We start from the raw sequence: 24,630 nt of genomic DNA, 5'->3' as shown, positions 1-24,630 counted from the left end.
CCTATCATCACTCACTCTGTTTCGCCTGGTGAAACAGCTGTAGTGGTGAGGCCTCACAAGTTGGGAGCCAACTCTTATGCAGAATATCATTGTGTCTCCAGGGTTAGCTTGGGCTGGGTCCAGAATGATGTGGTGCAATATGTATTTATGTACACTTTTGTACTTGGGAGGAATTAAATGTTGGTATTGATCTAAGCAGCCTTTAGGTACAAGATTAACATTGAACATACTGGGCAAACAATTCTGCCGGGATTTAAAAATTTCTGTTACAAAAAATATTCAATGTTTTAACACCAACACCAAGCAAAATGTTTACTCAGAGGCAAGTGATGGACAAAGCTGCAGTTTAAAAAAAATCACTGAATGTCAATGTGCAGATGCAAGAAACAAAAAGCCATCTGACCAAACAGCATGACAAATTGTATTTCAAAGCCTCCCTTTATTTAGTGCAGGATTATCATGGCTGTTGCAGAAAGTTCCTTATTGGTGGATTATCAAAATTGCAACTATCTAACCTTTGGCCTTTTATTTCCCATGATTTTCTCTGTTAACTCTCAATCAGTATTCAATATCCTCATTTTCATGAAAATCATGAAGTTGTAATACAATATCATCTTAAAATAAAACAGTAACTTTAACAGAGCAGAAAGGTCCTATAGTGCTTTGTGGGGGCATTATCAAAAATAAAAAAAAAACAGGTCCTCCAAAGTGCTAACAGGGCAAGAACCAATTGTTTTGCTCAGGAAGTAGGATTTAATGAGCATCAGGAAAGGAAGAGGAGGAAGATGATTAGGAGGAAGGGAAGGAAGAAGAAGGTGAATAGGAGGAGGAGGAGGAGAAGGAGCAGGAAAAAGAAGATGAATAGGTGGAAGAAGAAAAGGGATAGGAGGAAAAAGAAGAAAAGGAGGAGGAGGAAGAAGAAGAAGAAGAAGAAGAAGAAGGAGAAGGAGGAGGAGGAGGAGGAGGAGGAGGAGGAGAAGAAGATGTTGTAGCTAGTAAACTCACTGTCTCATGGTTTCACCAACCCAAGTTTGATCCCAACCTACAGTACTGTCTCTGTGGATGTTGTATCTTCTCCTTGAGGCTGTGGGGATTTTCTCTGAGTACTCTGGTCTCCATCCACATTCCAAATGTTGGTAGGTTAATTGGCTATTGTAAATGTTCATGTGTGTATTTTACCTTGAGCATTAGAATTTGAGGAGAGAAAATTAATAGAAATATGGTAAGAAGAAAATGGTTTGGAGGAAGGTCTGTTGAATACTAAGCTATATAACAATGGCAGAGCTCTCAACGAAACATCCATTGAAGGAAGTTTAAAATCAACAGCAATAACCAATGTAATAATATATCAAAATTCCATACCATGTAGTAATTTTTAAAGGCACTCGTATCATTTTATGAGACTTTTAAAAATGGTGTACAAAAGTGAAATTCTGCATGTGCTAAAAATCTGAAATAAAACAAGTCCTAAATTACTCAGCAGGTCAGACAGAAACTGTGGAGAGAGAAACAAATTTAATGTTTCAAGTCAATGGCCCCTCATCTGAACTGGTCCAAATATCTGCTGTGAGTATCCTAACTTATATTACAACCATAGAATCAAAGGATATTGCACCACAGAAATAGACATTCAGCCTTTCTAGTCTGTGCCAAACTATTATTTTGCCTAGTCCCATTGACCTGCACCCAGTCCATAGTCCTCTATACCCCTCCCAAATAGGGACCTGTCCAAATTCTTCTTAAATGTTAAAAATGAGCTCACATTTGCACATTAGAGGGCATTTGTTCTATAATCCCACCACTTACTGTGTGAAGATGTTCCCATTAATGTTCTTCCTAACTTTTCACCTTTCACCCTTAACCATGTCCTCTGGTTTGTATCTTATCTACCATCAGTGGAAAAAAGCCTACTTATATTTACTCTGTCTATACCCCTCTATAATTTTAAAAGCCTCTACCATATTTCCCCCCATTATTCTACGCTCCAAGGAATAAAGTTCTAACCTGCTTAACTTTATCCCATAATTCAGTTCTTGAAGTCTGGGCAACATCCTAACAATTCTTCTCTGCACTCTTTCTATCTTATTGATAGCTTCACTGTAGTAAGGTGACCAAAACTAAACACAATAGTTCAAATATAGCCTCACCAATGTCTTATATAATTTTACCATAACATCCCAGCTCCTATACTCAATACTTTGATATATGGAGGCCAATATATCAAAAGATCTCTTTATAAACCTGTCTACCTGTGACACCACTTTCAAGGAATTATGTATCTGTATTCCCAGATCCCTCTGTTCTACTGTACTCCTCTATGCCCTACTATTACTGTGTATGTCCTTTCTTGGTTTGTCTACCTTAAATTCCATCTATCATTTTTCATCCCATTTTTACAGCTGGTCCAGATCCATCCACAAGCTTTGAGAGCTTTCTTCACTGTCCACAAGGCCTCCAAACTTTATGATCCAATTTACCACATTATCTCCCAGATCATTGATATAGATGACAAATAACAATGGTTGCAGCACTGATCCAAGAGGCACACCACTACTAGTCACAGGCCTCCAGTTTAAGAAGCAGTCATCTACCACCACTCTCTGTCTTCTCCCGCTTAGCCAATATAGAATCCAGTTTATGACAACACCATGAATATCGAGGGTCTGAACCTTTCTGACTAACCTCCCATGAGGGTCCTTGTCAAAGACCTTACTAAAGACCACATAGACAGCATACACAGCCTTTCCTTCTTCAACTTTTCCGGTAACCTCCGTGAAGAACTCTGTAAGATTGGTTAAATGTGGCTTACCATGCACAAAGCTGTATTGCCTGTTTCTAATCAGTCCCTGGCTATACTTTAGCCTTCCTAATTTCCTTCTTGATTTTTTTCTCGCATTTTTTATCTTCCTCAGTACCTCATTTGTTCTGTGTTGTCTGTCTACCTCTCTCTTCTTCTGAACCAGATCCCCAGTGTTCCTCAAAAACAAAGGTTCCCTATGCCTGTTAACTGCCTTTAGTTATGACAGGAATATATGAATTCTGTCCTCTCAAAATTTCACCTTTGAAGTTCTGCAACTTACCTTGCACATCTTTGCCTGTAAACAACTTTTCCACATTCTAGATCCTTTCTCATTTCCTGAAAATTGGCCTTTCTCCAATTTAGAATCTCAACCTGAGGTGCAGACCTAACCTTTTCAATAATTAACTTGAAACTAATGGCATTTTGATCACTGGATTCAAAATGTTCCCCTACACATAACTCTGTCACCTGTTCTGTCTTGTTCCCTAATAGGAGATCCAGTATTGCATTCTCCCTGGTTAGTACCTCTCTCAAACCTACTATCACATCTTTGTTTCCTGCTGCTGTCTGCTATCTCTACAGACTTGCTCCTCCATTTCTCACTGACTATTGGCAGTTTATAATACAATTGCATGAGGGTAGTCATACCTTTTCTGTTCCTCAGCTCCACCCATATAACCTCAGTAGATGGATTTTTTAAAGATATATTACGTTTTTTTTTAACTAAGCTATTAAAATATAGTGGTTTGCCACAATTCAAAAGCATTTTCTCACCACACCAAATTTCCAATACAGTACATTTCTGATTATCCAAAATGCTTGGGACCAGTCCTATCTCGGTTGCTGATCTCTGACTCCTTCCCTCTGCCATTACTAATTCTGCCTTGGAGTACAAGGTCCCCGCTCTTTCCCGGGAGCCCGAGGTCTCGCTTCTCTTGTAAGCTCTCTCCCTGCTTGCCCGAGCCATGCTCTCTCGCTACTTGTTCACCCACCTGAGCTGTGCTCTTTTCCCACTTGCTCGCCTGCCTGAGCCATGCTCTCTACCTGCTCTCCTGAGCCGCACTCTCTTCTGCTCACCTGAGCCGAGCTCTCTGTCAAAACCCTTTCAGCGGGGATTGCTGAAATTCTGCTGGAGGACAATGCAGAATTTCAGTTACCCCACTGAAAGGGTATTTGACATATTTGACAGGGAGCAGGTCGGGCTGCAGGAACTGAAGTATAATATTGAGTGGATAGTTTCCACCTTAGCTGAGAATAATTTGATGATTTGAAAGGGAATGGGGCCAGGGTGGTCGTAATAATTTTTAAAAACTTTTTTTCAAATTGTGACATCATGTCACACCCGTAAAAACTTTTGGATATTTGGAATTCTAGCTGATCGGTTAATCGGAAGAGTACTCTATCAGCTAATGAATCACTTTGATGTTCAAATTCCTTCATTCCCCCCACCCCCCAATGTTTGTTTATTCCCAACTTAACAAACATTTTAATTTTCTCTGCCACTGGTCTTTTATACATCTTCTTTCACATCATTGGTGTTCATGTCTTCAGCTGCATTAGGCTTAATTCTTTTAATTACCCAGTCTCTCAGCCTTTTTACCCTAGGCAAACCCCCCCCCCCCACCCCCACCCCACCACTTAAAGCCAACTGCAATTCAAAAATGTTTGCTATATTTAGCTAATGCAATCACATTTTATCAAAGGTCTTCTGGCAGTTTTTGATTAGCTCACAGATATTTAAATGCCTAACATGACAATTAGAAATGTGTAAAAACTGCACCATTAAACTCAGCAGAAACATTAGCAAAATAAACTGGAAAGTAAAGTTTGAATGGATTCAAAGGAACAGTTTGTGACTCCTGGATGAATACTTAGATGATAATTCTGGCATCTGCAAGGAACTTCCTTTAAATGTTGCTGTAAGTTCCCAATGAAGCTTCATTCTATTTTTGATTCAACGACAAATCATTCCTCTGGCAATATCTTTGCACATGGTTGTACAATGGAACTTTTGTCTCTTGGAAATGTCCTCCTCAGGCTGGTTTCTCACTGCTAGGAGGAATTGCAGAAAGGAGCAGTGATTCATTTACCTTTCCATTATAACCTCATTCATTGTCCTGAAGATGAGAAGATGCTTTATTCTAAGTTTATACTCTCATGAGAGGATATGAGCTCAGAATAAAATTCAAAGCTAAAACACAATATGAAGCTGTGAAGTATTTATTGTGGCTTATCTAGATTTGAATGCAATTATTAAATTAACAGCTATTTAATTGTGTATTCAAACTGATGCCAATGACCTTAGCTGATTTGAGTCAAGTGGTGTGAGAGTGGGTAATTGATAGCCAGGAATACTATCATGTCTCTGCAAACACTGATGAATTTATAGGCCACTGAAAATTTCCTATTTTATGGTAATCATATACTATGTAAACATTAACATAAGCCAAATCAATCCTTTGTTAATATTAAATAGCATTGATTTCCATTAGTTATGCAGTCAATGTGAGTTGAAATATGAAATTCTATCACTACTCCTGAGATCTGACCTGAATAATGCTGACAAGGGTAATAGCCAAATTGCCAAGATAACAATGAAGCAAACTAAAATGTATCACTTCCTTCAAGCACTGACGTCTTGAATAGATCTGATGCGTCTGGGCCTTCACATTCAATGTGAAAAGACAGACTCTAAAATGTCAATTCATGAATCCACCATCAAGTTCTTATGATTTCCATGCATGATCAAAGATTATGCTTATTGTCCTATTTACTTCCCCTTTCTTTATTTGAAATACCATGCTAATATCCTTGTTAAGGTCATATGGGGACTTTCTGTGTAGGATGGGTCTTCTGTCTCAGATTCCTTTTTATTCATTAGTTGATTTCATGGATCATACAAGGTTTCTTATTGGGAAATACCTGTATTGTCTTCTTGGTCACAGAGTCTTCCTCACACTGATGAAATATGGTGATAGTAGTGATAAATCCATTAAGGTTGGTTGCTGAATTCTTGAATACAGACCTTGATTACTGACTTGAAGCACCCATATAGGATGTAGTGTGTTTCTTTAAATCACCACTGAATGACTTCTACCACCAGACCTCCCTTTTTCTGCTTCTGCTTTTATTCAGATGGAAGCGATATGGCCTGACAAAATGAAGGCGTTGGATTGAACGAGAGTCAATCTTTATGGTTATGTAGCAGTGGTCCAGGGTGCTGGAGCTTCCGCTGGGGAAAGAGGCATACAACGTAGTATGGTCTTGAATTTGGCTTGATTGAAACCTCTGGTTGTACTGAATATGGCCTTGGGATACATCTTTTTGAGCCAATTAATGGTGGGTAATAGTTTGTCCAGTGTGAGCTTCATATTTTCCTGGGGTGGTATGTAAACTGCACTAAGTGATGTGAATTCTTGCGGCATGTAGTAGAGGCAGCACTTCCCCAATAGGTATTCCAATCTGGGAAGCAGGTCTGCCACATCCAAGCATCACCAGGCATTGATGAAGAAGTAGACTCCTTCACTTCTCATCTTGACTGAGAGGTCCATCCAGACAATTGAGAAGCCCTCTGGTTGTACAGCACAATCACTAGATGTGGGTATGAAGCAGAGCAGAGCAGTCCCTTAACTCTCTCTGAATGGTAAGATCTGCTTTAAATTCATCAATTTTATTGCCAAGGAGGTTTATGATCATAAGTAAACTGACTCTCTGCAATCATCTGTTCAACAATACTTCAGGTTAAATTTCAGCCAGACCCAACTCATTAACCTCATCATAAAATCTTCTTTTAAAATCATTTAAAAATTCAAGACAGCTTCTTCACCATCCTCCCCGCCCTCACCACTCTCACAATCCTTATCATCCTCACCACTCTGACCATCCTCAGCGACCTCAGTATCTTCACTGTCAACATCATCACCACTCTCACCATCCTCACCAACCTCACCATCTTCACTGCCAACATCCTCACCACTCTCTCCATCCTCACCAACCTCACCATATTCACTGTCAACATCTTCACCACTCTCTCCATCCTCACCAACTTCACAATCTTCACTGTCAACATCCTCACCACTCTTTCCATCTTCACTAACCTCACCATCTTCACTGTCAACATCCTCGCCACTCTGACCATCTTCACCAACCTCACCATCTTCACGGTCAACATCCTTACCACTCTCACCATCCTCACCAACCTCACCATCTTCACTGTCGACATCCTCACCACTCTTACTATCCTCACCAACCTCACCATCTTCACTGTCAACATCCTCACCACTCACACCATCCTCACCAACCTCACCATATTCACTGTCAACATCCTCACCACTCTGACCATCCTCACCAACTTCACCATCTTCACTGTCAACATCCTCACCACTCTCACCATCCTCACCAAACTCACCATCTTCACTGTCAACATCCTCACCACTCTGACCATCTTCACCAACTTCACAATCTTCACTGTCAACATCCTCACCACTCTCTCCATCCTCACTAACCTCACCAACCTTACCATCTTCACTGTCAACATCTCACCACTCTGAACAACCTCACCATCCTCACCAACCTCACCATCTTCAGTGTCAACATCTCACCACTCTGACCATCCTCACCAACCTCACCATCTTCACTGTCAACATCCTCACCACTCTCACCATCCTCACCAACCTCAGCATCTTCACTGTCAACATCCTCACCACTCTCACCATCCTCACCAACCTCACCATCTTCACTGCCAACATCCTCACCACTCTCACCATCCTCACCAACCTCAGCATCTTCACTGTCAACATCCTCACCACTCTGACCATCCTCACCAACCTCACCATCTTCACTGTCAACATCCTCACCACTCTCACCATCCTCACCAACCTCACCAACCTCACCATCTTCACTGTCAACATCCTCACCACTCTGACCATCTTCACCAACCTCACCATCTTCACTGTCAACATCCTCACCACTCTCACCATCCTCACCAACCTCACCATCTTCACTGTCAACATCCTCACCACTCTGACCATCTTCACCAACTTCACAATCTTCACTGTCAACATCCTCACCACTCTCTCCATCTTCACCAACCTCACCATCTTCACTGTCAACATCCTCACCACTCTCTCCATCTTCACTAACCTCACCAACCTCACCATCTTCACTGTCAACATCCTCACCACTCTGACCATCTTCACCAACCTCACCATCTTCACTGTTAACATCCTCACCACTCTCTCCATCCTCACTAACCTCACCAACCTCACCATCTTCACTGTCAACATCCTCACCACTCTCACCATCCTCACCAACCTCACCATCTTCACTGTCAACATCCTCGCCACTTTGACCATCTTCACCAACCTCACCATCTTCACTGTCAACATCCTCACCACTCTCTCCATCTTCACTAACCTCACCAACCTCACCATCTTCACAGTTAACATCCTCACCACTCTCACCATCCTCACCAACCTCACCAACCTCACCATCTTCACTGTCAACATCCTCGCCACTTTGACCATCTTCACCAACCTCACCATCTTCACTGTCAACATCCTCACCACTCTCTCCATCTTCACTAACCTCACCAACCTCACCATCTTCACTGTCAACATCCTCACCACTCTCACCATCCTCACCAACCTCACCATATTCACTGTCAACATCCTCACCACTCTGACCATCCTCACCAACCTCACCATCTTCAATGTCAACATCCTTACCACTCTCACCATCCTCACCAAACTCACCATCTTCACTGTCAACATCCTCACCACTCTGACCATCTTCACCAACTTCACAATCTTCACTGTCAACATCCTCACCACTCTCTCCATCCTCACTAACCTCACCAACCTCACCATCTTTACTGTCAACATCTCACAACTCTGACCATCCTCACCAACCTCACCATCTTCACTGTCAACATCCTCACCACTCTCTCCATCCTCACTAACCTCACCAACCTTACAATCTTCACTGTCAACATCTCACCACTCTGAACAACCTCACCATCCTCACCAACCTCACCATCTTCACTGTCAACATCTCACCACTCTGACTATCCTCACCAACCTCACCATCTTCAGTGTCAACATCTCACCACTCTGACCATCCTCACCAACCTCACCATCTTCACTGTCAACATCCTCACCACTCTCACCATCCTACCAACCTCAGCATCTTCACTGTCAACATCCTCACCACTCTCACCATCCTCACCAACCTCACCATCTTCACTGCCAACATCCTCACCACTCTCACCATCCTCACCAACCTCAGCATCTTCACTGTCAACATCCTCACCACTCTGACCATCTTCACCAACTTCACAATCTTCACTGTCAACATCCTCACCACTCTCTCCATCTTCACCAACCTCACCATCTTCACTGTCAACATCCTCACCACTCTTACTATCCTCACCAACCTCACCATCTTCACTGTCAACATCCTCACCACTCTCACCATCCTCACCAACCTCACCATCTTCACTGTCAACATCCTCACCACTCTGACCATCTTCACCAACCTCACCATCTTCACTGTCAACATCCTCACCACTCTCTCCATCCTCACTAACCTCACCAACCTCACCATCTTCACTGTCAACATCCTCACCACTCTGACCATCTTCACCAACCTCACCATCTTCACTGTCAACATCCTCAGCACTCTCACCATCCTCACCAACCTCACCATCTTCACGGTCAACATCCTCACCACTCTGACCATCTTCACCAACTTCACAATCTTCACTGTCAACATCCTCACCACTCTCTCCATCTTCACTAACCTCACCATCTTCACTATCAACATCCTCACCACTCTCACCATCCTCACCAACCTCACCATCTTCACTGTCAACATCCTCACCACTCTGACCATCTTCACCAACTTCACAATCTTCACTGTCAACATCCTCACCACTCTCTCCATCTTCACTAACCTCACCATCTTCACTATCAACATCCTCACCACTCTCTCCATCTTCACTAACCTCACCAACCTCACCATCTTCTCTGTCAACATCCTCACCACTCTCACCATCCTCACCATCCTCACCAACCTCACCATCTTCACTGTCAACATCTCACCACTCTTACCAACCTCACCATCTTCACTGTCAACATCCTCACCACTCTGACCATCTTCACCAACTTCACAATCTTCATTGTCAACATCCTCAGCACTCTCACCATCCTCACCAACCTCACCAAGCTCATCATCTTCACTGTCAACATCCTCGCCACTCTGACCATCCTCACCAACCTCACCACTCTCATGATCCTCACCATCCACCATCTTCACTTCACTCATCATCCTCACCATCCACATCCTCACTTCACTCACCATCCTCACCATCCACCATCCACACTACACTCACCATCCAGAGCACCTTCACCACCCTTATCATCCAGATATTTTGAATGAGAAATAATTAGAGTGGTGGTCAGAATTCAGTGAAGAATATGATCCTTTGAAGTATGTGATATATATGAATGTTAATCTACTTTTGAGAACTGCGTTCAGAGCATATGACTTTTGAGGACTATCATATCAGCCATTGCTGGTAGTTGAGTGATGACCTCCTTCAATTAAGGGCATCTTGTTGGTAGCTCGTTCCTTTCTTTTCATCTTAGGGAAGAGCAACATAAAAGAGTTAATGAATTAAATTGGGAAACATGAAGAGAGAACAAATTGTTTCAGGTATGTTCAATCTGTATTTGTCAGTACATATTGGCTCTGCTGTTCAATGATACTGCATTTATAATTACATTACATATGGATTAAGAACTTCAATTAATATAAATTATAGAATTAGATTTGAATATGATGAACATAGCTTCAGTCTTTGTTTTACCTTCATTCAGGAATGGTGGCTGTAATATTTAATTTGATTTTCAGTGATTTTCAGCGCAATTGGTACTAAGTTGGTCCAAAATATATTCATGAATGTTGTGCATATACACATTTATGCACTAAGTAACGAGGGCTTTAATTACATTGCAAATGACTTTGTAGGTAACCATGACGATGAAGCTTCATGTACTGTTTTTCTCTCAGAATGTATCTGGAGACATTTGTGAAATCTCACAATTTGTCAACCACTTTTTATTTTTTTTAATGTAAAACTTCTCAAAGAACAGAAGGGGGAGTAATCCGGGAGGCCCGCATTAGTGGCAATAGAGCTATAAACAGTTAAAGCTACAATGTTCAGTTATAAAATGCCAATATATTATGGCACTAGGAATGTTGTAAAAAACTTTGCACTTTTGATCCTTTGTATACAATGAATATGACACTAGGAATGTGTAAAGACCTTGTGCTTTATCTTCAGCATGTTTGTGTACTCGATCCCAGCATCTGCAAATTTTCTTGTTTAACTTACGATGTTATTTTTTATTGAGAATAAAGGTTATTTTTGAAATAAAAATATTGACAAATTCAGGTCAGTGCATCCAATGCATAGTCCTTGAGGAGAATCAGTACGTTTGAAGAGTTTCCCTAACTGGATACTGAAAGGCAAAGTTCAATGGAGCAATCTCTCAAATACAGGAGAGGTGCATTTTTCAAGAGGCCACCAAGTTACAAATAGAATGTTTTGGTTGGTAACACTATGAAAGTAAAGAATGAAACAGATTTGATGTGTTGTAATTATTGTATATATATATTTTTTTATAAATAAATGAAGTTTATTTTTGAAATAAAAGAAAATCATTCATGAGAACTTAGAATTGCTGGCAATGCCAGGAAGTATTGTCTATCTTTAATTGGTCTTGCCCTGTTAGGCCAGTTTGGACAAAACTAAGAGTCAAAGTGATTGGGCCAATTGGGTCAGTGTAGCAGTATGTATTTCCAATAGGATTTTAGAGAACCATTTTAAAAAAAATAAGCAGATAAATTGATCATTATCATGAGTGCATTGCCATTGATCATATAGCTGGATCAATAGTTTAGGATTCTCAATATTATATCGCCAGTTTAGTTCTAGTACTTCAGCCTGTCTACCTTTGGTCACTGAAGCATTCTGTTGAAACAAACACATTCAGAGGACACCTATATACAGAGCATAAGGGTTTCCATGGAATCCATTCTTCTGCAGGCTGCAGGATGCGATGAAGTCAAAGAAGCAGAGAATCATAGATGTATATATTACAACCCTTTGGCTCAACTCATCCATTCCAGCCAAGTTACCTATGTGAGGTAGTCCCATTTGCCTGTGTGTTTGACTATAACTCTCTAAATATTTCCTATCTGTGTGTCTGCCTCAATGTCTTTAAATAATGCAATTGTACCTGATCTACCATTTCCTCAGACAATTCATTCCTCAAATCTACTACCCTCTGTGAAAAAGTTACTCCTCAAGTCCCTTTCTAATCTTACCCCTCTCATCTTAAATCTATGCTCTCTAGTGTTCTAGTTTTAGATTCTCCTACCTTGGGGAAAAGATGATCACTATTGACTGTATCACTGCACCTCTTGATTTTTATACCTCTATATAGTCACCTCTCAGTTGCCCAGCTCCATGGAGAAAAGTTCTGACATCCACCTCTCCTTATAACTCAAGCCCTCCATTCCTGGTACCAGGATAATGAACACCCCTTTTCTCACTGAGTTTGCTTTATTTGTCACAAAATACTGGGTTTGTCTGTGAACCGACCAAAAGGTTATCTCTAACATTCATACAGATGTGTACAGATCACATTATACAGACTATAGGATTACAATGAAAAGGGCAGTGTGATAGCAGGGTTAATTCAGGGGCCTAATAGGATTGGGGAAGAAATTGTCTTCATTTGTTGGGTGTGCTTTCACACTCTTAAGCTCTGTCCCCAATGGGAGGAGGGAGAAGAAAGTGTATCTTGGGTGTGATGGGTCTTGGCTGTCTTTCCTAGGCAGTGGAAGATGTAGATGGCATCCATGGAGTGGAGGGAAGTTTGAATTATGATCTGTGCTGTATTCTTTACCTTCTTAAAATCTTGATTAAAGCAGCTCGTTTACCATGCTTTGATAAATTCAGTAAGTATGCTTTGTATGGGGCATGTGTAGAGGTTGTTGAGGGAGAAGGGAAACATATTGAATTTCCTTAGTATTTAAAGAAAGTAAAGCATTGACATGCTTTCATGACCTGCCATGTCAATCTAATTGTGCTGGATCAAACTATTAATGATATTTATTCCTAACAACTTGAAGCTCTTCACTCTTTTGACTGCAGCACCATTTATGTGGACAGGGATATAGACTCTGCTCCTCCTCCTAAAGTCAATGATCATCTCCTTCATCTTACTGACATAGAGAGAGAAGTTGTTATCTCAGCACCATGTCACTAAACTTTGTGTCATATCATTACTCAATATTGAGCCACTACTGTCCTGTCAACAAATTTGCAGGTGGTGTTGGAATGGCAGTTAGCTGTACAGTTGTGGGTGAGTATGGTAGGGTGAATGATGGACATCTTGGAGAAGTGCTGGTGTTGAATAGAGGAGATGTTTTAACCCATCTTCACTGACTGCAGTTGTTAGACAGCAAGTCAAAAATCTAGTTGTAGAAGATAGCTGTCTATAAAGTTGTTTTCCCTGTGACTGCGTGGGTTTTCCCTGGGGTCTCTGGTTTCCTCCCTGTCATTCATCCATCATTGTTGATGAAGACTTCAACACAATTAGTCACTTTAAAATTTGATGCAACATGTCCAAAGATGACTGGTAAAGCCAATTTGGGCACGGAATGTCCTGGCATGTGTGGGGTAGACATCTGTAGGCACTGCAGTTGTTGGTGTGATAGCTCTGACCTCGCACAGCTTACACTTATGTTGTGGTTCATCAGTGTGCCTTGACAGTCTGTATAGATAAGGCCATGCCAGTTAGGGCAGTATTGTACCAGTCGCTCGAAACGTACCGGTGGGGGTGGGGGTTAGATTGATTGGGTGTAAATTGAGCGGCATGGACTCATGGGCCAAAATGTTCTGTTACTGTGCTGTATGTCTAAAAAAGAATAAAAAAATAGTGCACAAAAACTGGGTGAATCAGGTTGGTCATGACAACTTTGAAGAGTACCTCATTTATGATAGCTTTCCTGAACAGCATGTTACTGAACATACAAGGGAACATGCTATCCTGGATCTGGTCCTGTGCAATGAAATTGGTAAAATTAGCAATCTTGTAGTTAGGGATCCTCTTGGAAAGAATGATCAGTGTATGATTGAGTTACTCATACAAATGGATGGTACAATAGTTTGGTCTAAAACAAGTGTATTATGTCTAAACAAGGGAAACTACACGAGGGAGGAGTTGACCAGGGTGTACTGGGAATGCAGGCTATATGGAGGGATGGTTGAGGAACAGTAGAAAGACTTTCAAGGAGATTTTTCATGAAGCTCAATGAAAGTATATTTCAGTTAAAAGCAAGATCAGAGGGTGGGGACAGCCAGCCCTGTATAACTAAGGCAGTGGTTCTCAACCTTTTTTACCCCCCACTCACATACTACCTTAAGTAATCCTTGACCAGCCACAGATGACCTATAGGATGTAAAGATTCTCTCTGGTTAGTAAGGGATTAATTAAGATAGCTTGTGGGTAGTAAAAAAAAAGGTTGAGACCCACTGAACTAAGGAAATAAAAGAAAGCATCAAACTAAAAGCTTATGCATACAAAGTTGCCAAGAGCAGTGGGAATCTAGAAGATTGGGTAAACTTTAAAAAACAACAAAGAACCATGAAGTGAGCATCTTCTTCTTTGGCTTGGCTTCACGGACGAAGATTTATGGAGGGGGTAAAAGTCCACGTCAGCTGCAGGCTCGTTTGTGGCTGACAAGTCCGATGTGGGACAGGCAGACACGGTTGCAGCAGCTGCAGGGGAAAATTGGTTGGTTGGGGTTGGATGTTGGGTTTTTCCTCCTTTGCCCTTTGTCAGTGAGGTGGGCTCTGCGGTCATCTTCAATGGAGGTTGCTGCCCGCCAAACTGTGAGGCGCCAAGATGCACGGTTTGAGGCGATATCAGCCCACTGGCGGTGGTCAATGTGGCAGGCACCAAGAGATTTCTTTAGGCAGTCCTTGTACCTTTTCTTTGGTGCACCTCTGTCACGGTGGCCAGTGGAGAGCTCGCCATATAACACGATCTTGGGAAGGCGATGGTCCTCCATTCTGGAGACGTGACCCACCCAGCGCAGCCTGATCTTCAGCAGCGTGGACTCGATGCTGTCGACCTCTGCCATCTCGAGTACTTCGACGTTAGGGATGAAAGCGCTCCAATGGATGTTGAGGATGGAGCGGAGACAACGCTGGTGGAAGCGTTCTAGGAGCCGTAGGTGATGCCGGTAGAGGACCCATGATTCGGAGCCGAATAGGCGTGTGGGTATGACAACGGCTCTGTATACGCTTATCTTTGTGAGGTTTTTCAGTTGGTTGTTTTTCCAGACTCTTTTGTGTAGTCTTCCAAAGGCGCTATTTGCCTTGGCGAGTCTGTTGTCTATCTCATTGTCGATCCTTGCATCTGATGAAATGGTGCAGCCGAGATAGGTAAACTGGTTGACCGTTTTGAGTTTTGTGTGCCCGCTGGAGATGTGGGGGGGCTGGTAGTCATGGTGGGGAGCTGGCTGATGGAGGACCTCAGTTTTCTTCAGGCAGACTTCCAGGCCAAACATTTTGGCAGTTTCCGCAAAGCAGGACGTCAAGCGCTGAAGAGCTGGCTCTGAATGGGCAACTAAAGCCCATTCTTCGCTAGGATTCTACTAAATAGAATGATACCTAGTGTCGCCGAGAATATTCTCCCAGAATCACAGTGCGGCTTTCGCGCAAACAGAGGAACTACTGACATGGTCTTTGCCCTCAGACAGCTCCAAGAAAAGTGCAGAGAACAAAACAAAGGACTCTACATCACCTTTGTTGACCTCACCAAAGCCTTCGACACCGTGAGCAGGAAATGGCTTTGGCAAATACTAGAGCGCATCGGATGTTCCCCAAAGTTCCTCAACATGATTATCCAACTGCACGAAAACCAACAAGGTCGGATCAGATACAGCAATGAGCTCTCTGAACCCTTCTCCATTAACAATGGCGTGAAGCAAGGCTGTGTTCTCGCACCAACCCTCTTTTCAATCTTCTTCAGCATGATGCTGAACCAAGCCATGAAAGACCCCAACAATGAAGACGCTGTTTACATCCGGTACCGCACGGATGGCAGTCTCTTCAATCTGAGGCGCCTGCAAGCTCACACCAAGACAATGAAGTGAGCATAATGAATAAAGATTTGCACAAAATATAAAAATGGATAAATAAAGTGCAAAATGGTTTCTAAAGTGAAGGTTGGACCCTTAGAACATGAGAATGGGGAATTGATTTTGGATTATGAGGAAATGGCTGAGGCTTTGAATAAGAATTTTGTTTCAGTATTCATGATGATGGACACGATGAACATGCTGAAGTGCCAGTTCATGAAGTTATCAAAGACGATGTGGTCAAACAATAATCTTGGTTTTTATTAGCAGAAACTAATGGTACATTAAAGAAAAACAATGAGTGCATACACAGTTATACCCAAGGGGAGTGTCTTTAGCAGTAGAGATAATGCACAGCCAATGTTAGTACAGCAAGGCTCGCCAAAGAGAAGACAGACACATCCCAAAGGCAGCTGCTATTGGATGTGATGGGAGGTGAGGACCAGGATGCTATAGGTATCACTAAAGAGGAGTACTGAGTAAATGAGTGTCTAAAGATAAATAAGTCTCCTGGTCCTGATCGAATGTATGCTAGATTACTGAAAGAAATGGCAAAAGTTATAGTAGATGCTTTGGTGATAATTTACAAAAATTCTCTAGACTCTGGGCAGATTCCGGCAGATTTGAAGATGGCGAATGTCATGACACTATTCAAAAAAGGATGTAGATAAAAGGCAAAGATTTATTTATAGGCCAATTAGTTTAACATCTGTAGTTGGGAAAATGCTTGCAACTATCATTAATGAAGAAATAGCAAGGTATCTGGAGTGAAATGGATCCATCAGCCAGATGCAGCATGGATTCAGCAAAGGGAGGACCTGTTTGAAAAATTTACTAGACTTCTTTGAGGATATAATGAGTGCAGTTGAGGGGAGCAGATGGATGTTATTTACTTGGATATCCTAAAGGCATTTGATAAGGTGGCACATAAAAGACTTACATAAGATAAGAATTTGGGGTGATGTATTAGCATGGATAGAGGATTGGTTAACCCATAAAAAGCTGAGAGTTGGGATTCAAGGGTGTTTTTCTGGTTGTCAATCAATGGTGAGCAGGATGGTGCAGGGGTTGGTACTGGGCCGCAACTGTTCATGATTTACATAAACAATCAGGAAGTGGGGACTGTGTATAGTGTATCTAAGTTTGCTGATGACACTAAATTGAATGGAAAAGCAAATTGTATATAGGGTACAGAGAGTTTGCAGAGGGATATAAATAGGTTAAGTGAGTATGCAAGCATCTGGCAGATGGAGTATAATGATACAATGCGAGGTTATCTAATTTGGAAGGAAAAATGGAAGATCAGATTCTATTTAAATAGCAAGCAATAGCATCATGCTTCTGTGCAGAAGGACTTGGGAGTGTATGTGCATGGATCACAAAAGGCTGGTTTGCAGGTGTAGCAGACTATGAAGAAGACAAATGAAATATTGGGCCTTCATTGCTAGAGCAATTGAATTTAGGAGCAGGCAGGTTCTGTTGCAAATGTACAAGGTACTCATGGAGCCACAGCTGGAGTACTGCATACTGTCCTAATCTCCTTATTTGAGGAAGGATCAACTGGCTTTGGAGGCAGTACAGTGGAGGTTCACCAGGTTGATTCCAGAGATATGAGGATTAGCCTATGAGGAGAGATTGAATCATCTGGGACTATGCTTGCTGGAGTTTAGAATGTCTTATAGAAATGTATAAAATGATGAAAGGAATAGGTAAGTTGTTTCTATTGGTGGGGGAACTATAACTAGGGGACACAGCCTCAAATATTCAGGGTGCTAGATTTAGGTTGGAGATGAGGAGGAACTGCTTTTCCAAGGGGCTGGTAAATCTATGGAAGCAGTGGAAGCTACCTCAGTAACTATATTTAAGACAAAGTTGCATAGTTCTTACAGAGTAGGGGAATTAAGGGATATGGGGAAAAGGCAGGTAGCCTTTCATCAGATTAGCCATGATCATATTGAATGGCAGAGCATGGTCGGCATGGACGGATGGTCGACTCCTGCTCCTATTTCTTACATTCTTAAAAATCTGTCAAATTTTATTGTATATGAAGTAATGTTCTGAATCAGATTACTACTCAATTTTAATTGCTTCCCTGATCTATTATCGGCCAGAGAGGAGTATTTCAAATGACTCCCTGCAACAGATGCAAACTATTTCTGCAAATTGCCCTCAGCTAAGCATAGTAGAGAGTAAAGTAGCACACTTACATTATGCCTTTCTCAACAAAAAGTCTTGTCAGAGCCAGGAATGATAAATCTCACTTCTCTTAGTAACTAAGTTAATTGAATCTCATATAATGAGATTTCACCGTAAACATCAGCAGTAATGTCCCCAAATTGTGACGAGATTCTTAATGGCTTTGAATTCTTACTTAATTCAAACCCTTTAAATTTGAACTGGCACTGCAAAAATCTAAGCGGTGGTTTTGCCTACAAAGTCTATTTCTAATACCCCTCTGCCCTAGACTCCCCCTCATTCTCTTATCTCTCTCGGTGAAAAAGCAATTTCCTTAAATATATTGATTTATAATTATTATATATATATATTTTTTTAATTAGACATACAAGACTGTGAGAGGCCCTTTTGGCCCACAAACCCATGCAGCCCAATTACACCCAATTGACCTACAACTCCCAGTATATTTTGAAAGGTGAGAGGAAACCATAGCCCCCTGGGGCAAACCTACATTGATATGGGGAAAAGTATAAACTACTTACAGACAGTGTGGGATTTGAACTCTATTCCCGATCGCTAGCGCTGTAACAGCATTGTGCTAACCACTACGCATACCGCGTCACTCCAAATTGTTATATTGTAATGCTAAAAACATAAAATGTAATATTGTATTGTAAAATTATAATACTAATGACACAACTAAGAAAAATTATTTAATGCAAATTTTAGTTAATAAATTGACTGAAATATTTTGATTTTCTAACTGTATCATGATTTTGGTATACTTTAAAACATATTTTGGAGGTGAAAAGACTGTGTATAAAGATATCAAGTTCAAGTTTATTATCATCTACTGTTCATATATTACTAGAAGAAACAGTGGAGCATGGTACACACATGTACACACGTAATGCATTTCTCACACAAGACATAATGTACATAAATATTCTGGAATAATTTACTCTATATTCATTTATAAGAGACCAAATACATTAGAGAGATGCTCATGATGTTTTAGACTGAAACCATCATTCCTGAATGGCTCCAGAATGAGGGGGTCACAATCTTAAAATACAGAGTATGAAATCAACGCATGGGATGAGGCAAAATATCTTCATTCAAAATGCTGAGAGCCTGTACAGCTTTCTACTACAGAAAGCCAAGCTGCTGAATATATTTAAGAATTCTATGTTTCTAAAGACAATTGCTATTGAGTAAGGCCATGGAATGGAGATTGAGGATCGGCTGCTTATGTGGAATGGAGGGAAAGGCTCAAGGGGGCAACAGCTTGCAACTGTCATTATTTCCTATGATTCTATGGGGAAGCTGTGGAGATTTGCATACAGATATGTTTATATCTGCAATGTCATCACTTTGGGGACTCTGTTTATCCATGGGTCAGTGCATGCCCAGCATATGCAAGCAGGTCAGGCAAAGCAGAAAGTTTGATAACAACTAGTCAAGAACCTTCATTCATCAACTGGCAGCCATTAAAATGTGCTATATTTGTCTTTTCCTAATGCAAAACTTTAAAAATGAAAGAAGAAACTTAAATCAGCCTTTCTTCTTAATTATCTTAAAAAAAAATCACCTGAGATTAGAGTAAAACATGAAAGTCTGCAGACATCATGAATTATGTTTACTCCTGTCAATTTCAATCACCTGAGATTTCCCTGGATTATTGAAATCTAGTGATCAATTGTTAAACTATACATTTTGGCAATTTAAAAAAAAGTTTATGTGGAATGAAATGTTTAGCACTGGCATTATTGGTGCAGAAAAGTATAAAATTAGTGAATGAATTTAAAAGTAAACATGAAACAAGAATTTATTAAAATTGAATAATGTTCTTCCTATTATTAAAAAAATATTGATTTCAACCATGTGACAGATTATATTGTATTTTACATTGCATATATGTTTTAGGGAGATAAATTGGGTCAGGTTTTTTTTAAGTGTAGGTCACATACAAACACTTCAAAACAGATCTCATTTAAAATACTGGAGCTCTGCTCAAGCCAGACAGGCCAGCTCTGCCGGCTTTAAAAAGCTTTGGAATGTGCCTATAGAGACTTCACTAATTGTTTTGTAAAACAACAGATGAAAGCAACTGGAGGATTAGGTCTGGAGCCGCAGGCTGTCTGAGAGCAGTTTTCTGTTCTAAGAGGGTCATGTGTTTTTGCAAAGCAGAGTCAAACAGAATTTTCTTTGGGAGAGAGAGAGAGAGAGAGAGAGAGAGAGAGAAAATAGGACTGAACTACATCTCTGAGTTCTTGGCAGGCAACCATCACAAACTCTGAGACTGCAATATCAGAGTGAAGCTCAAGTGGCAAAAACTCTATGAGATTGGTTACTCATCACCTACCATGCACAAAGCCATGTTGACTACCCCTAATCAGTGCCTGTCTATCCAAATGCTTGTACATCAGGTTACTTACAATATTTTTGGCATAATTTACTTTAACCATTAATGATGTCAGGATCACTGTCCTATAATTTCCTGGATTATTCTTAGAGCCTCTCTTAAACAATAGAACAACATTAACTATCCTCCAATCTTGAGGCACTTCACCAGTAGCGAAGAATGTTTTTAATACCTCAGCTGGGGCTCCTTAAATTTCTGCACTAGTCTCCCTCAAGCTCCAAGGGGATATCTTGTCAGGTCCTGGGGATTTAGCCAAGTTTATTTGCTTCAAAATGGCAAGCACCTTCTCTCTGTAATCTATTTGGAGTCCATGACTTCACTGCTTCACTTCTATACACCCTGTGTCCATCTCCTGAATAAATAGATGCAAAATAAAATGTCCTAATATCTCCCCAACCTTCTAGCTCTATGCACTCTGATCTTCAAGGGGACCAAAAGGCAATGATAGTCAGGTTTTTGGCATTGTTAAATGATCTGCATTAAAACGGAAACATGAAAAGAATGGCAGCAGCCCAGCGGACCTCAATGCCCCGGTGGCGGCAGCAGCACAGCGGACCTTGGCTCCCCCCGGTGGCGGCAGCAGCTGTCTTCGGACCCCCTGTGGTGGCAGCAGTGGACCTCAGGTTCCAGGGCAGGAGCGGGTCTTGGTGGGGAAGTGCCTGTGATTGGCAGTGGCCTGCATCTTTTTGGTGAGAATTAAACTTTATTTTTATGCTTAAAAGCCCCTACCTTGTTGTATAAACACTGCTACAAGTGATTTGCTGTTGCTAAAGGGCTGTTTTTAAAATAATGATAGGTTCTCCAAAAAAAATCTATTCACCTGAAATGGGACGGGTCCAAACCACTTTGGATAATCCAGTGGGTGTGTGTGTGTGTAGGTGGTGCTTGGAAAGGTGGTGTTGGGGGGGGGGGGGGGGTGTACATACACCAATACCATGAATACCAAGTGATTGAACCTTTTTGATTAGGATGGGCACATTGAGGTAATAGATGATAACCTATGACCATGTCCTCCTTCAGAATGGCCACCCTAATCAAGTCACTTGGTATTCATGATGTAGTAGTCAACTGGATGCAAGGTTGGCTTTATGGGAGAAGCCAGTGATTGGAAGTGGACTAATGCCTCTCTGGAGGCCTGTGACTAGTGGTCTGCCTTAAGTATTGGTGCTGGGTCCATTGTTGTTTGTCATGAATATCAGTCATCCAGATGATAAAGTGGTAAGTTGAATCAGTAAGTTTGCAGATGACACAAAGTTTGGAGATGTCATGGACAGCAAGAAAGGTTTGCTTTCACAGAAGATTGCTTTGTCATGGACCAGCTGGAAAAATGGGCTGTAAAATGGCAGATGGAATTTAATGTAGACAAGTGTGAGGGATTGCATTTTGGAAGGACAAACCAAGAAAGGACATTCACAGTAAATGGTTGGGCACTGAAGAATGCAGTAGAACAGAAGGATCTGGGAATAGAGATACACAATTCCATGAAATTGGCATTACAGGTAGATAGGGTTTTAAAGAGAGCTTTGGCCTGGATAAATCAAAATACTGAGTACAGGAGTTGAGATGTTATGGTAATATTGTATAAGACATTGGTGAGGCCAAATTTGGATTATTGTGTGCAGTTTTAGTCACCTAACAACAGGAAAGATATCAATTAAATTGAAAGAGTGCAGTGAAGATTTGCTGGGATGTTGCCCAGATGTCAGGAACAGAGAAAGGGTTAAATAGTTTAGAAATAGAATCAGAAACAAAATTTATTGTCATTAACATGAGTGAATTCATTGTTTTGCAGCAGCATTAATGAGCACTGCAGGTGCAAAAATTGCTATAAATTCTATTAAAAATAAATAAATTAAGGCAAAAAAAAGTGAAAATGTGAGGTAGAGTCTGTGGCTCATTTTCCATTCAGTAATTTGATGGTGGAGTGGAAGAAGCTCTTTGTGTACCATTGGGTGTTCATCTTAAGTTTCTTTTATCTCCTTCCTGAAGAGGGCATGGCCTGGGTGGTGAGTATCCTTGATGAGAGAGGCTGCTTTCTTGAGTCACCGCCTCTTGTAGATGTCCTTAATGGAGTGAAGACTAATGCCCATGATGGCGCTGGATGAGTTCACAACTCTATGCAGCCTTTTCCTGTCCTATGTATTGTTCACCTCAATACCAGAGAGTGATGCAACTAGTCACAATTCTCTCCACAGTGCCCCTTTAGAAATTTGCAGTCTTTGTGTGCATAGGAAATCTCCTCAAACACCTGATTAAGTAAAGCCACTAGCATGCCTTCTTCATGATTGCATTTACATGGTTTCCCCAGGATAAGTCTTCAGAGATGTTGACAGCCAGGAATTTGAAGTTCCTTATCCTCTCCACTGCTGACCCTTCGATGACTGCTTTCTTCTTCCAGAAGTCCACAAATTGTTGTTATGGCACCACTTACCCAGCAGATCCATCTCACTTTGGCTTTCTCATTGTCATCTGTGATGCTTCTGATAACTGTGGTGTCATCGCCAAATCTGTATATGGCTTTTTAACGGTGCCTAGCCATATAAACGTGGGTGTAAGGAGTAGAGCAGTAGACCAAGCATGAATCTTTCAAGTGCACCTGCGTTGATCGTCAGTGAGAAGGAGATGTTGCTATCAATTCACACTGACTGTCGTCTTCTGATGAGGAAGTCAAGCATCCTGTTGCAGAGGGAGATGAAGAGGCCCACGTTTTGAAGGTTGCTGACCAATACTGAAGGGGTGATAGTGTTTAAGCTGAGCTGTAATTGATAAAAGGCAGCCTGATGTATATACTGCTGTTGTTTAGGTGATCCATGGTTGAGTTGGGAGCCAGTGAAATGGCATCTCACTGTGGAATGTTCCTTTATTCTCTGGAGCATCGAAAAATGAGGGGGGATTTGAAAGAGGTATACAAAATTATGATAGGTATAGATAGATACCTATGCAAGTAGGCTTTTTCCACTGAGGTTAGCTGAGATATAAATGAAAGGACATAGGTTAAGGGTGAAAAGAGAGGAGTTTAGGGGGAATATTAGGGTGTATTTCTTCACGCAGAGAGTGATGGGAGCATGGATTTACCTGCCAGCCTAAGTGATGAATGTAGGCTAAATTTTAACATTAAAGTTAAATTTGACAGGTACATGGACGGGAGGGGTATAGAGGGATTTGGACTGGGTGCAGGTCAGTGGGACAAGGCAGAATAATAGTTTGGCACAGTCTAGAAGGGCCAAAGAGCTTGTTTTTCTGTGCTGTAACATTTCTATGTTTCTATGGTTACCTGTATCTTATCAGTAAGCTTCAAAGGAGAAGGGACAATGTGAACGTGACATTCATCAGAAGTAGTAGCGATGAGTCTAAACTGCAGATGTGAATGACTTGGAATCAGTCTGACTTTATAGATTTATTTCCTTTAGGTAGTTTCAATAGAAATTAAAGGTGGATTTGGTAAAAATCAATGGATATGAGTAGTGTATTCAAAATGATTGAAGACATTTGAGCCATGATACGTTTTGAATTGTTTCATTTTAATCACAGAAGATTGCTTTGTGATGCTGCTAAACCACTTTCCACCATTCATGACTATGATTGGTCCTTTCATTTACTCATCTCATTTTACTTGGGTGCCAGTAACCAGCTACCTATCGTATTCTCTCAAGTTTACCTGAGACACAGCCATTGAATTCACTGGGTTTGATGTTATCATTAGCTTTTCACTGGAATCATAAGGGCATTGAGGTCTTTGGGCCAAGACCCAGAAAATTGGGTGGCATGGTAGTGTAAGCAGTTAGCATAATGCTATTACAATGTCAACGTTAAGGTTTTGAATCAGACAATGTATGTAATTCAGTTGTACATTCTCTTCATGACCCGAATGAGTTTTCTCCAGATGCTCTGGCTACTTCCAATCCTTCAAAACATACAGCGTTGGAAGATTAATCAGTTGTAATTGGGCAACATGAGTTTCAATGGGTGGAAAGGGCTTCTCCTGTTAAAATTAAAAAAAAGGGATTCTAAG

General features: G+C 41.1%; 2 protein-coding genes across 2 annotated transcripts; one reads left to right on the top strand and one right to left on the bottom strand.

Moving 5' to 3' along the window:
- Window positions 1–6,600: 6,600 nt before the first annotated feature.
- Window positions 6,601–8,232, bottom strand: LOC138758342 (uncharacterized). Its single transcript, XM_069927166.1, has 3 exons — window positions 8,225–8,232; window positions 7,374–8,177; window positions 6,601–7,327 (listed from the first exon to the last, which is right to left on the bottom strand). Exons 1-3 carry the CDS (start codon window positions 8,230–8,232, stop codon window positions 6,601–6,603), a joined length of 1,539 nt encoding a protein of 512 aa, XP_069783267.1.
- LOC138758294 (uncharacterized) lies at window positions 8,232–9,321 on the top strand (the record flags this gene model as incomplete). The annotated part of the gene is given in 2 exon segments (XM_069927039.1): window positions 8,232–8,410; window positions 9,168–9,321. Coding segments are annotated over 2 exon segments (333 nt in total), but the record flags the coding sequence as incomplete, so codon positions are not given.
- Between the last annotated feature and the right edge of the window lie 15,309 nt (window positions 9,322–24,630).

The sequence above is a fragment of the Narcine bancroftii genome, chromosome 1 (assembly GCF_036971445.1).
Source record: "Narcine bancroftii isolate sNarBan1 chromosome 1, sNarBan1.hap1, whole genome shotgun sequence".
Classification (NCBI taxonomy): Eukaryota; Metazoa; Chordata; class Chondrichthyes; order Torpediniformes; family Narcinidae; genus Narcine; species Narcine bancroftii.
This window is presented reverse-complemented; position numbering and strand designations above follow the sequence as displayed.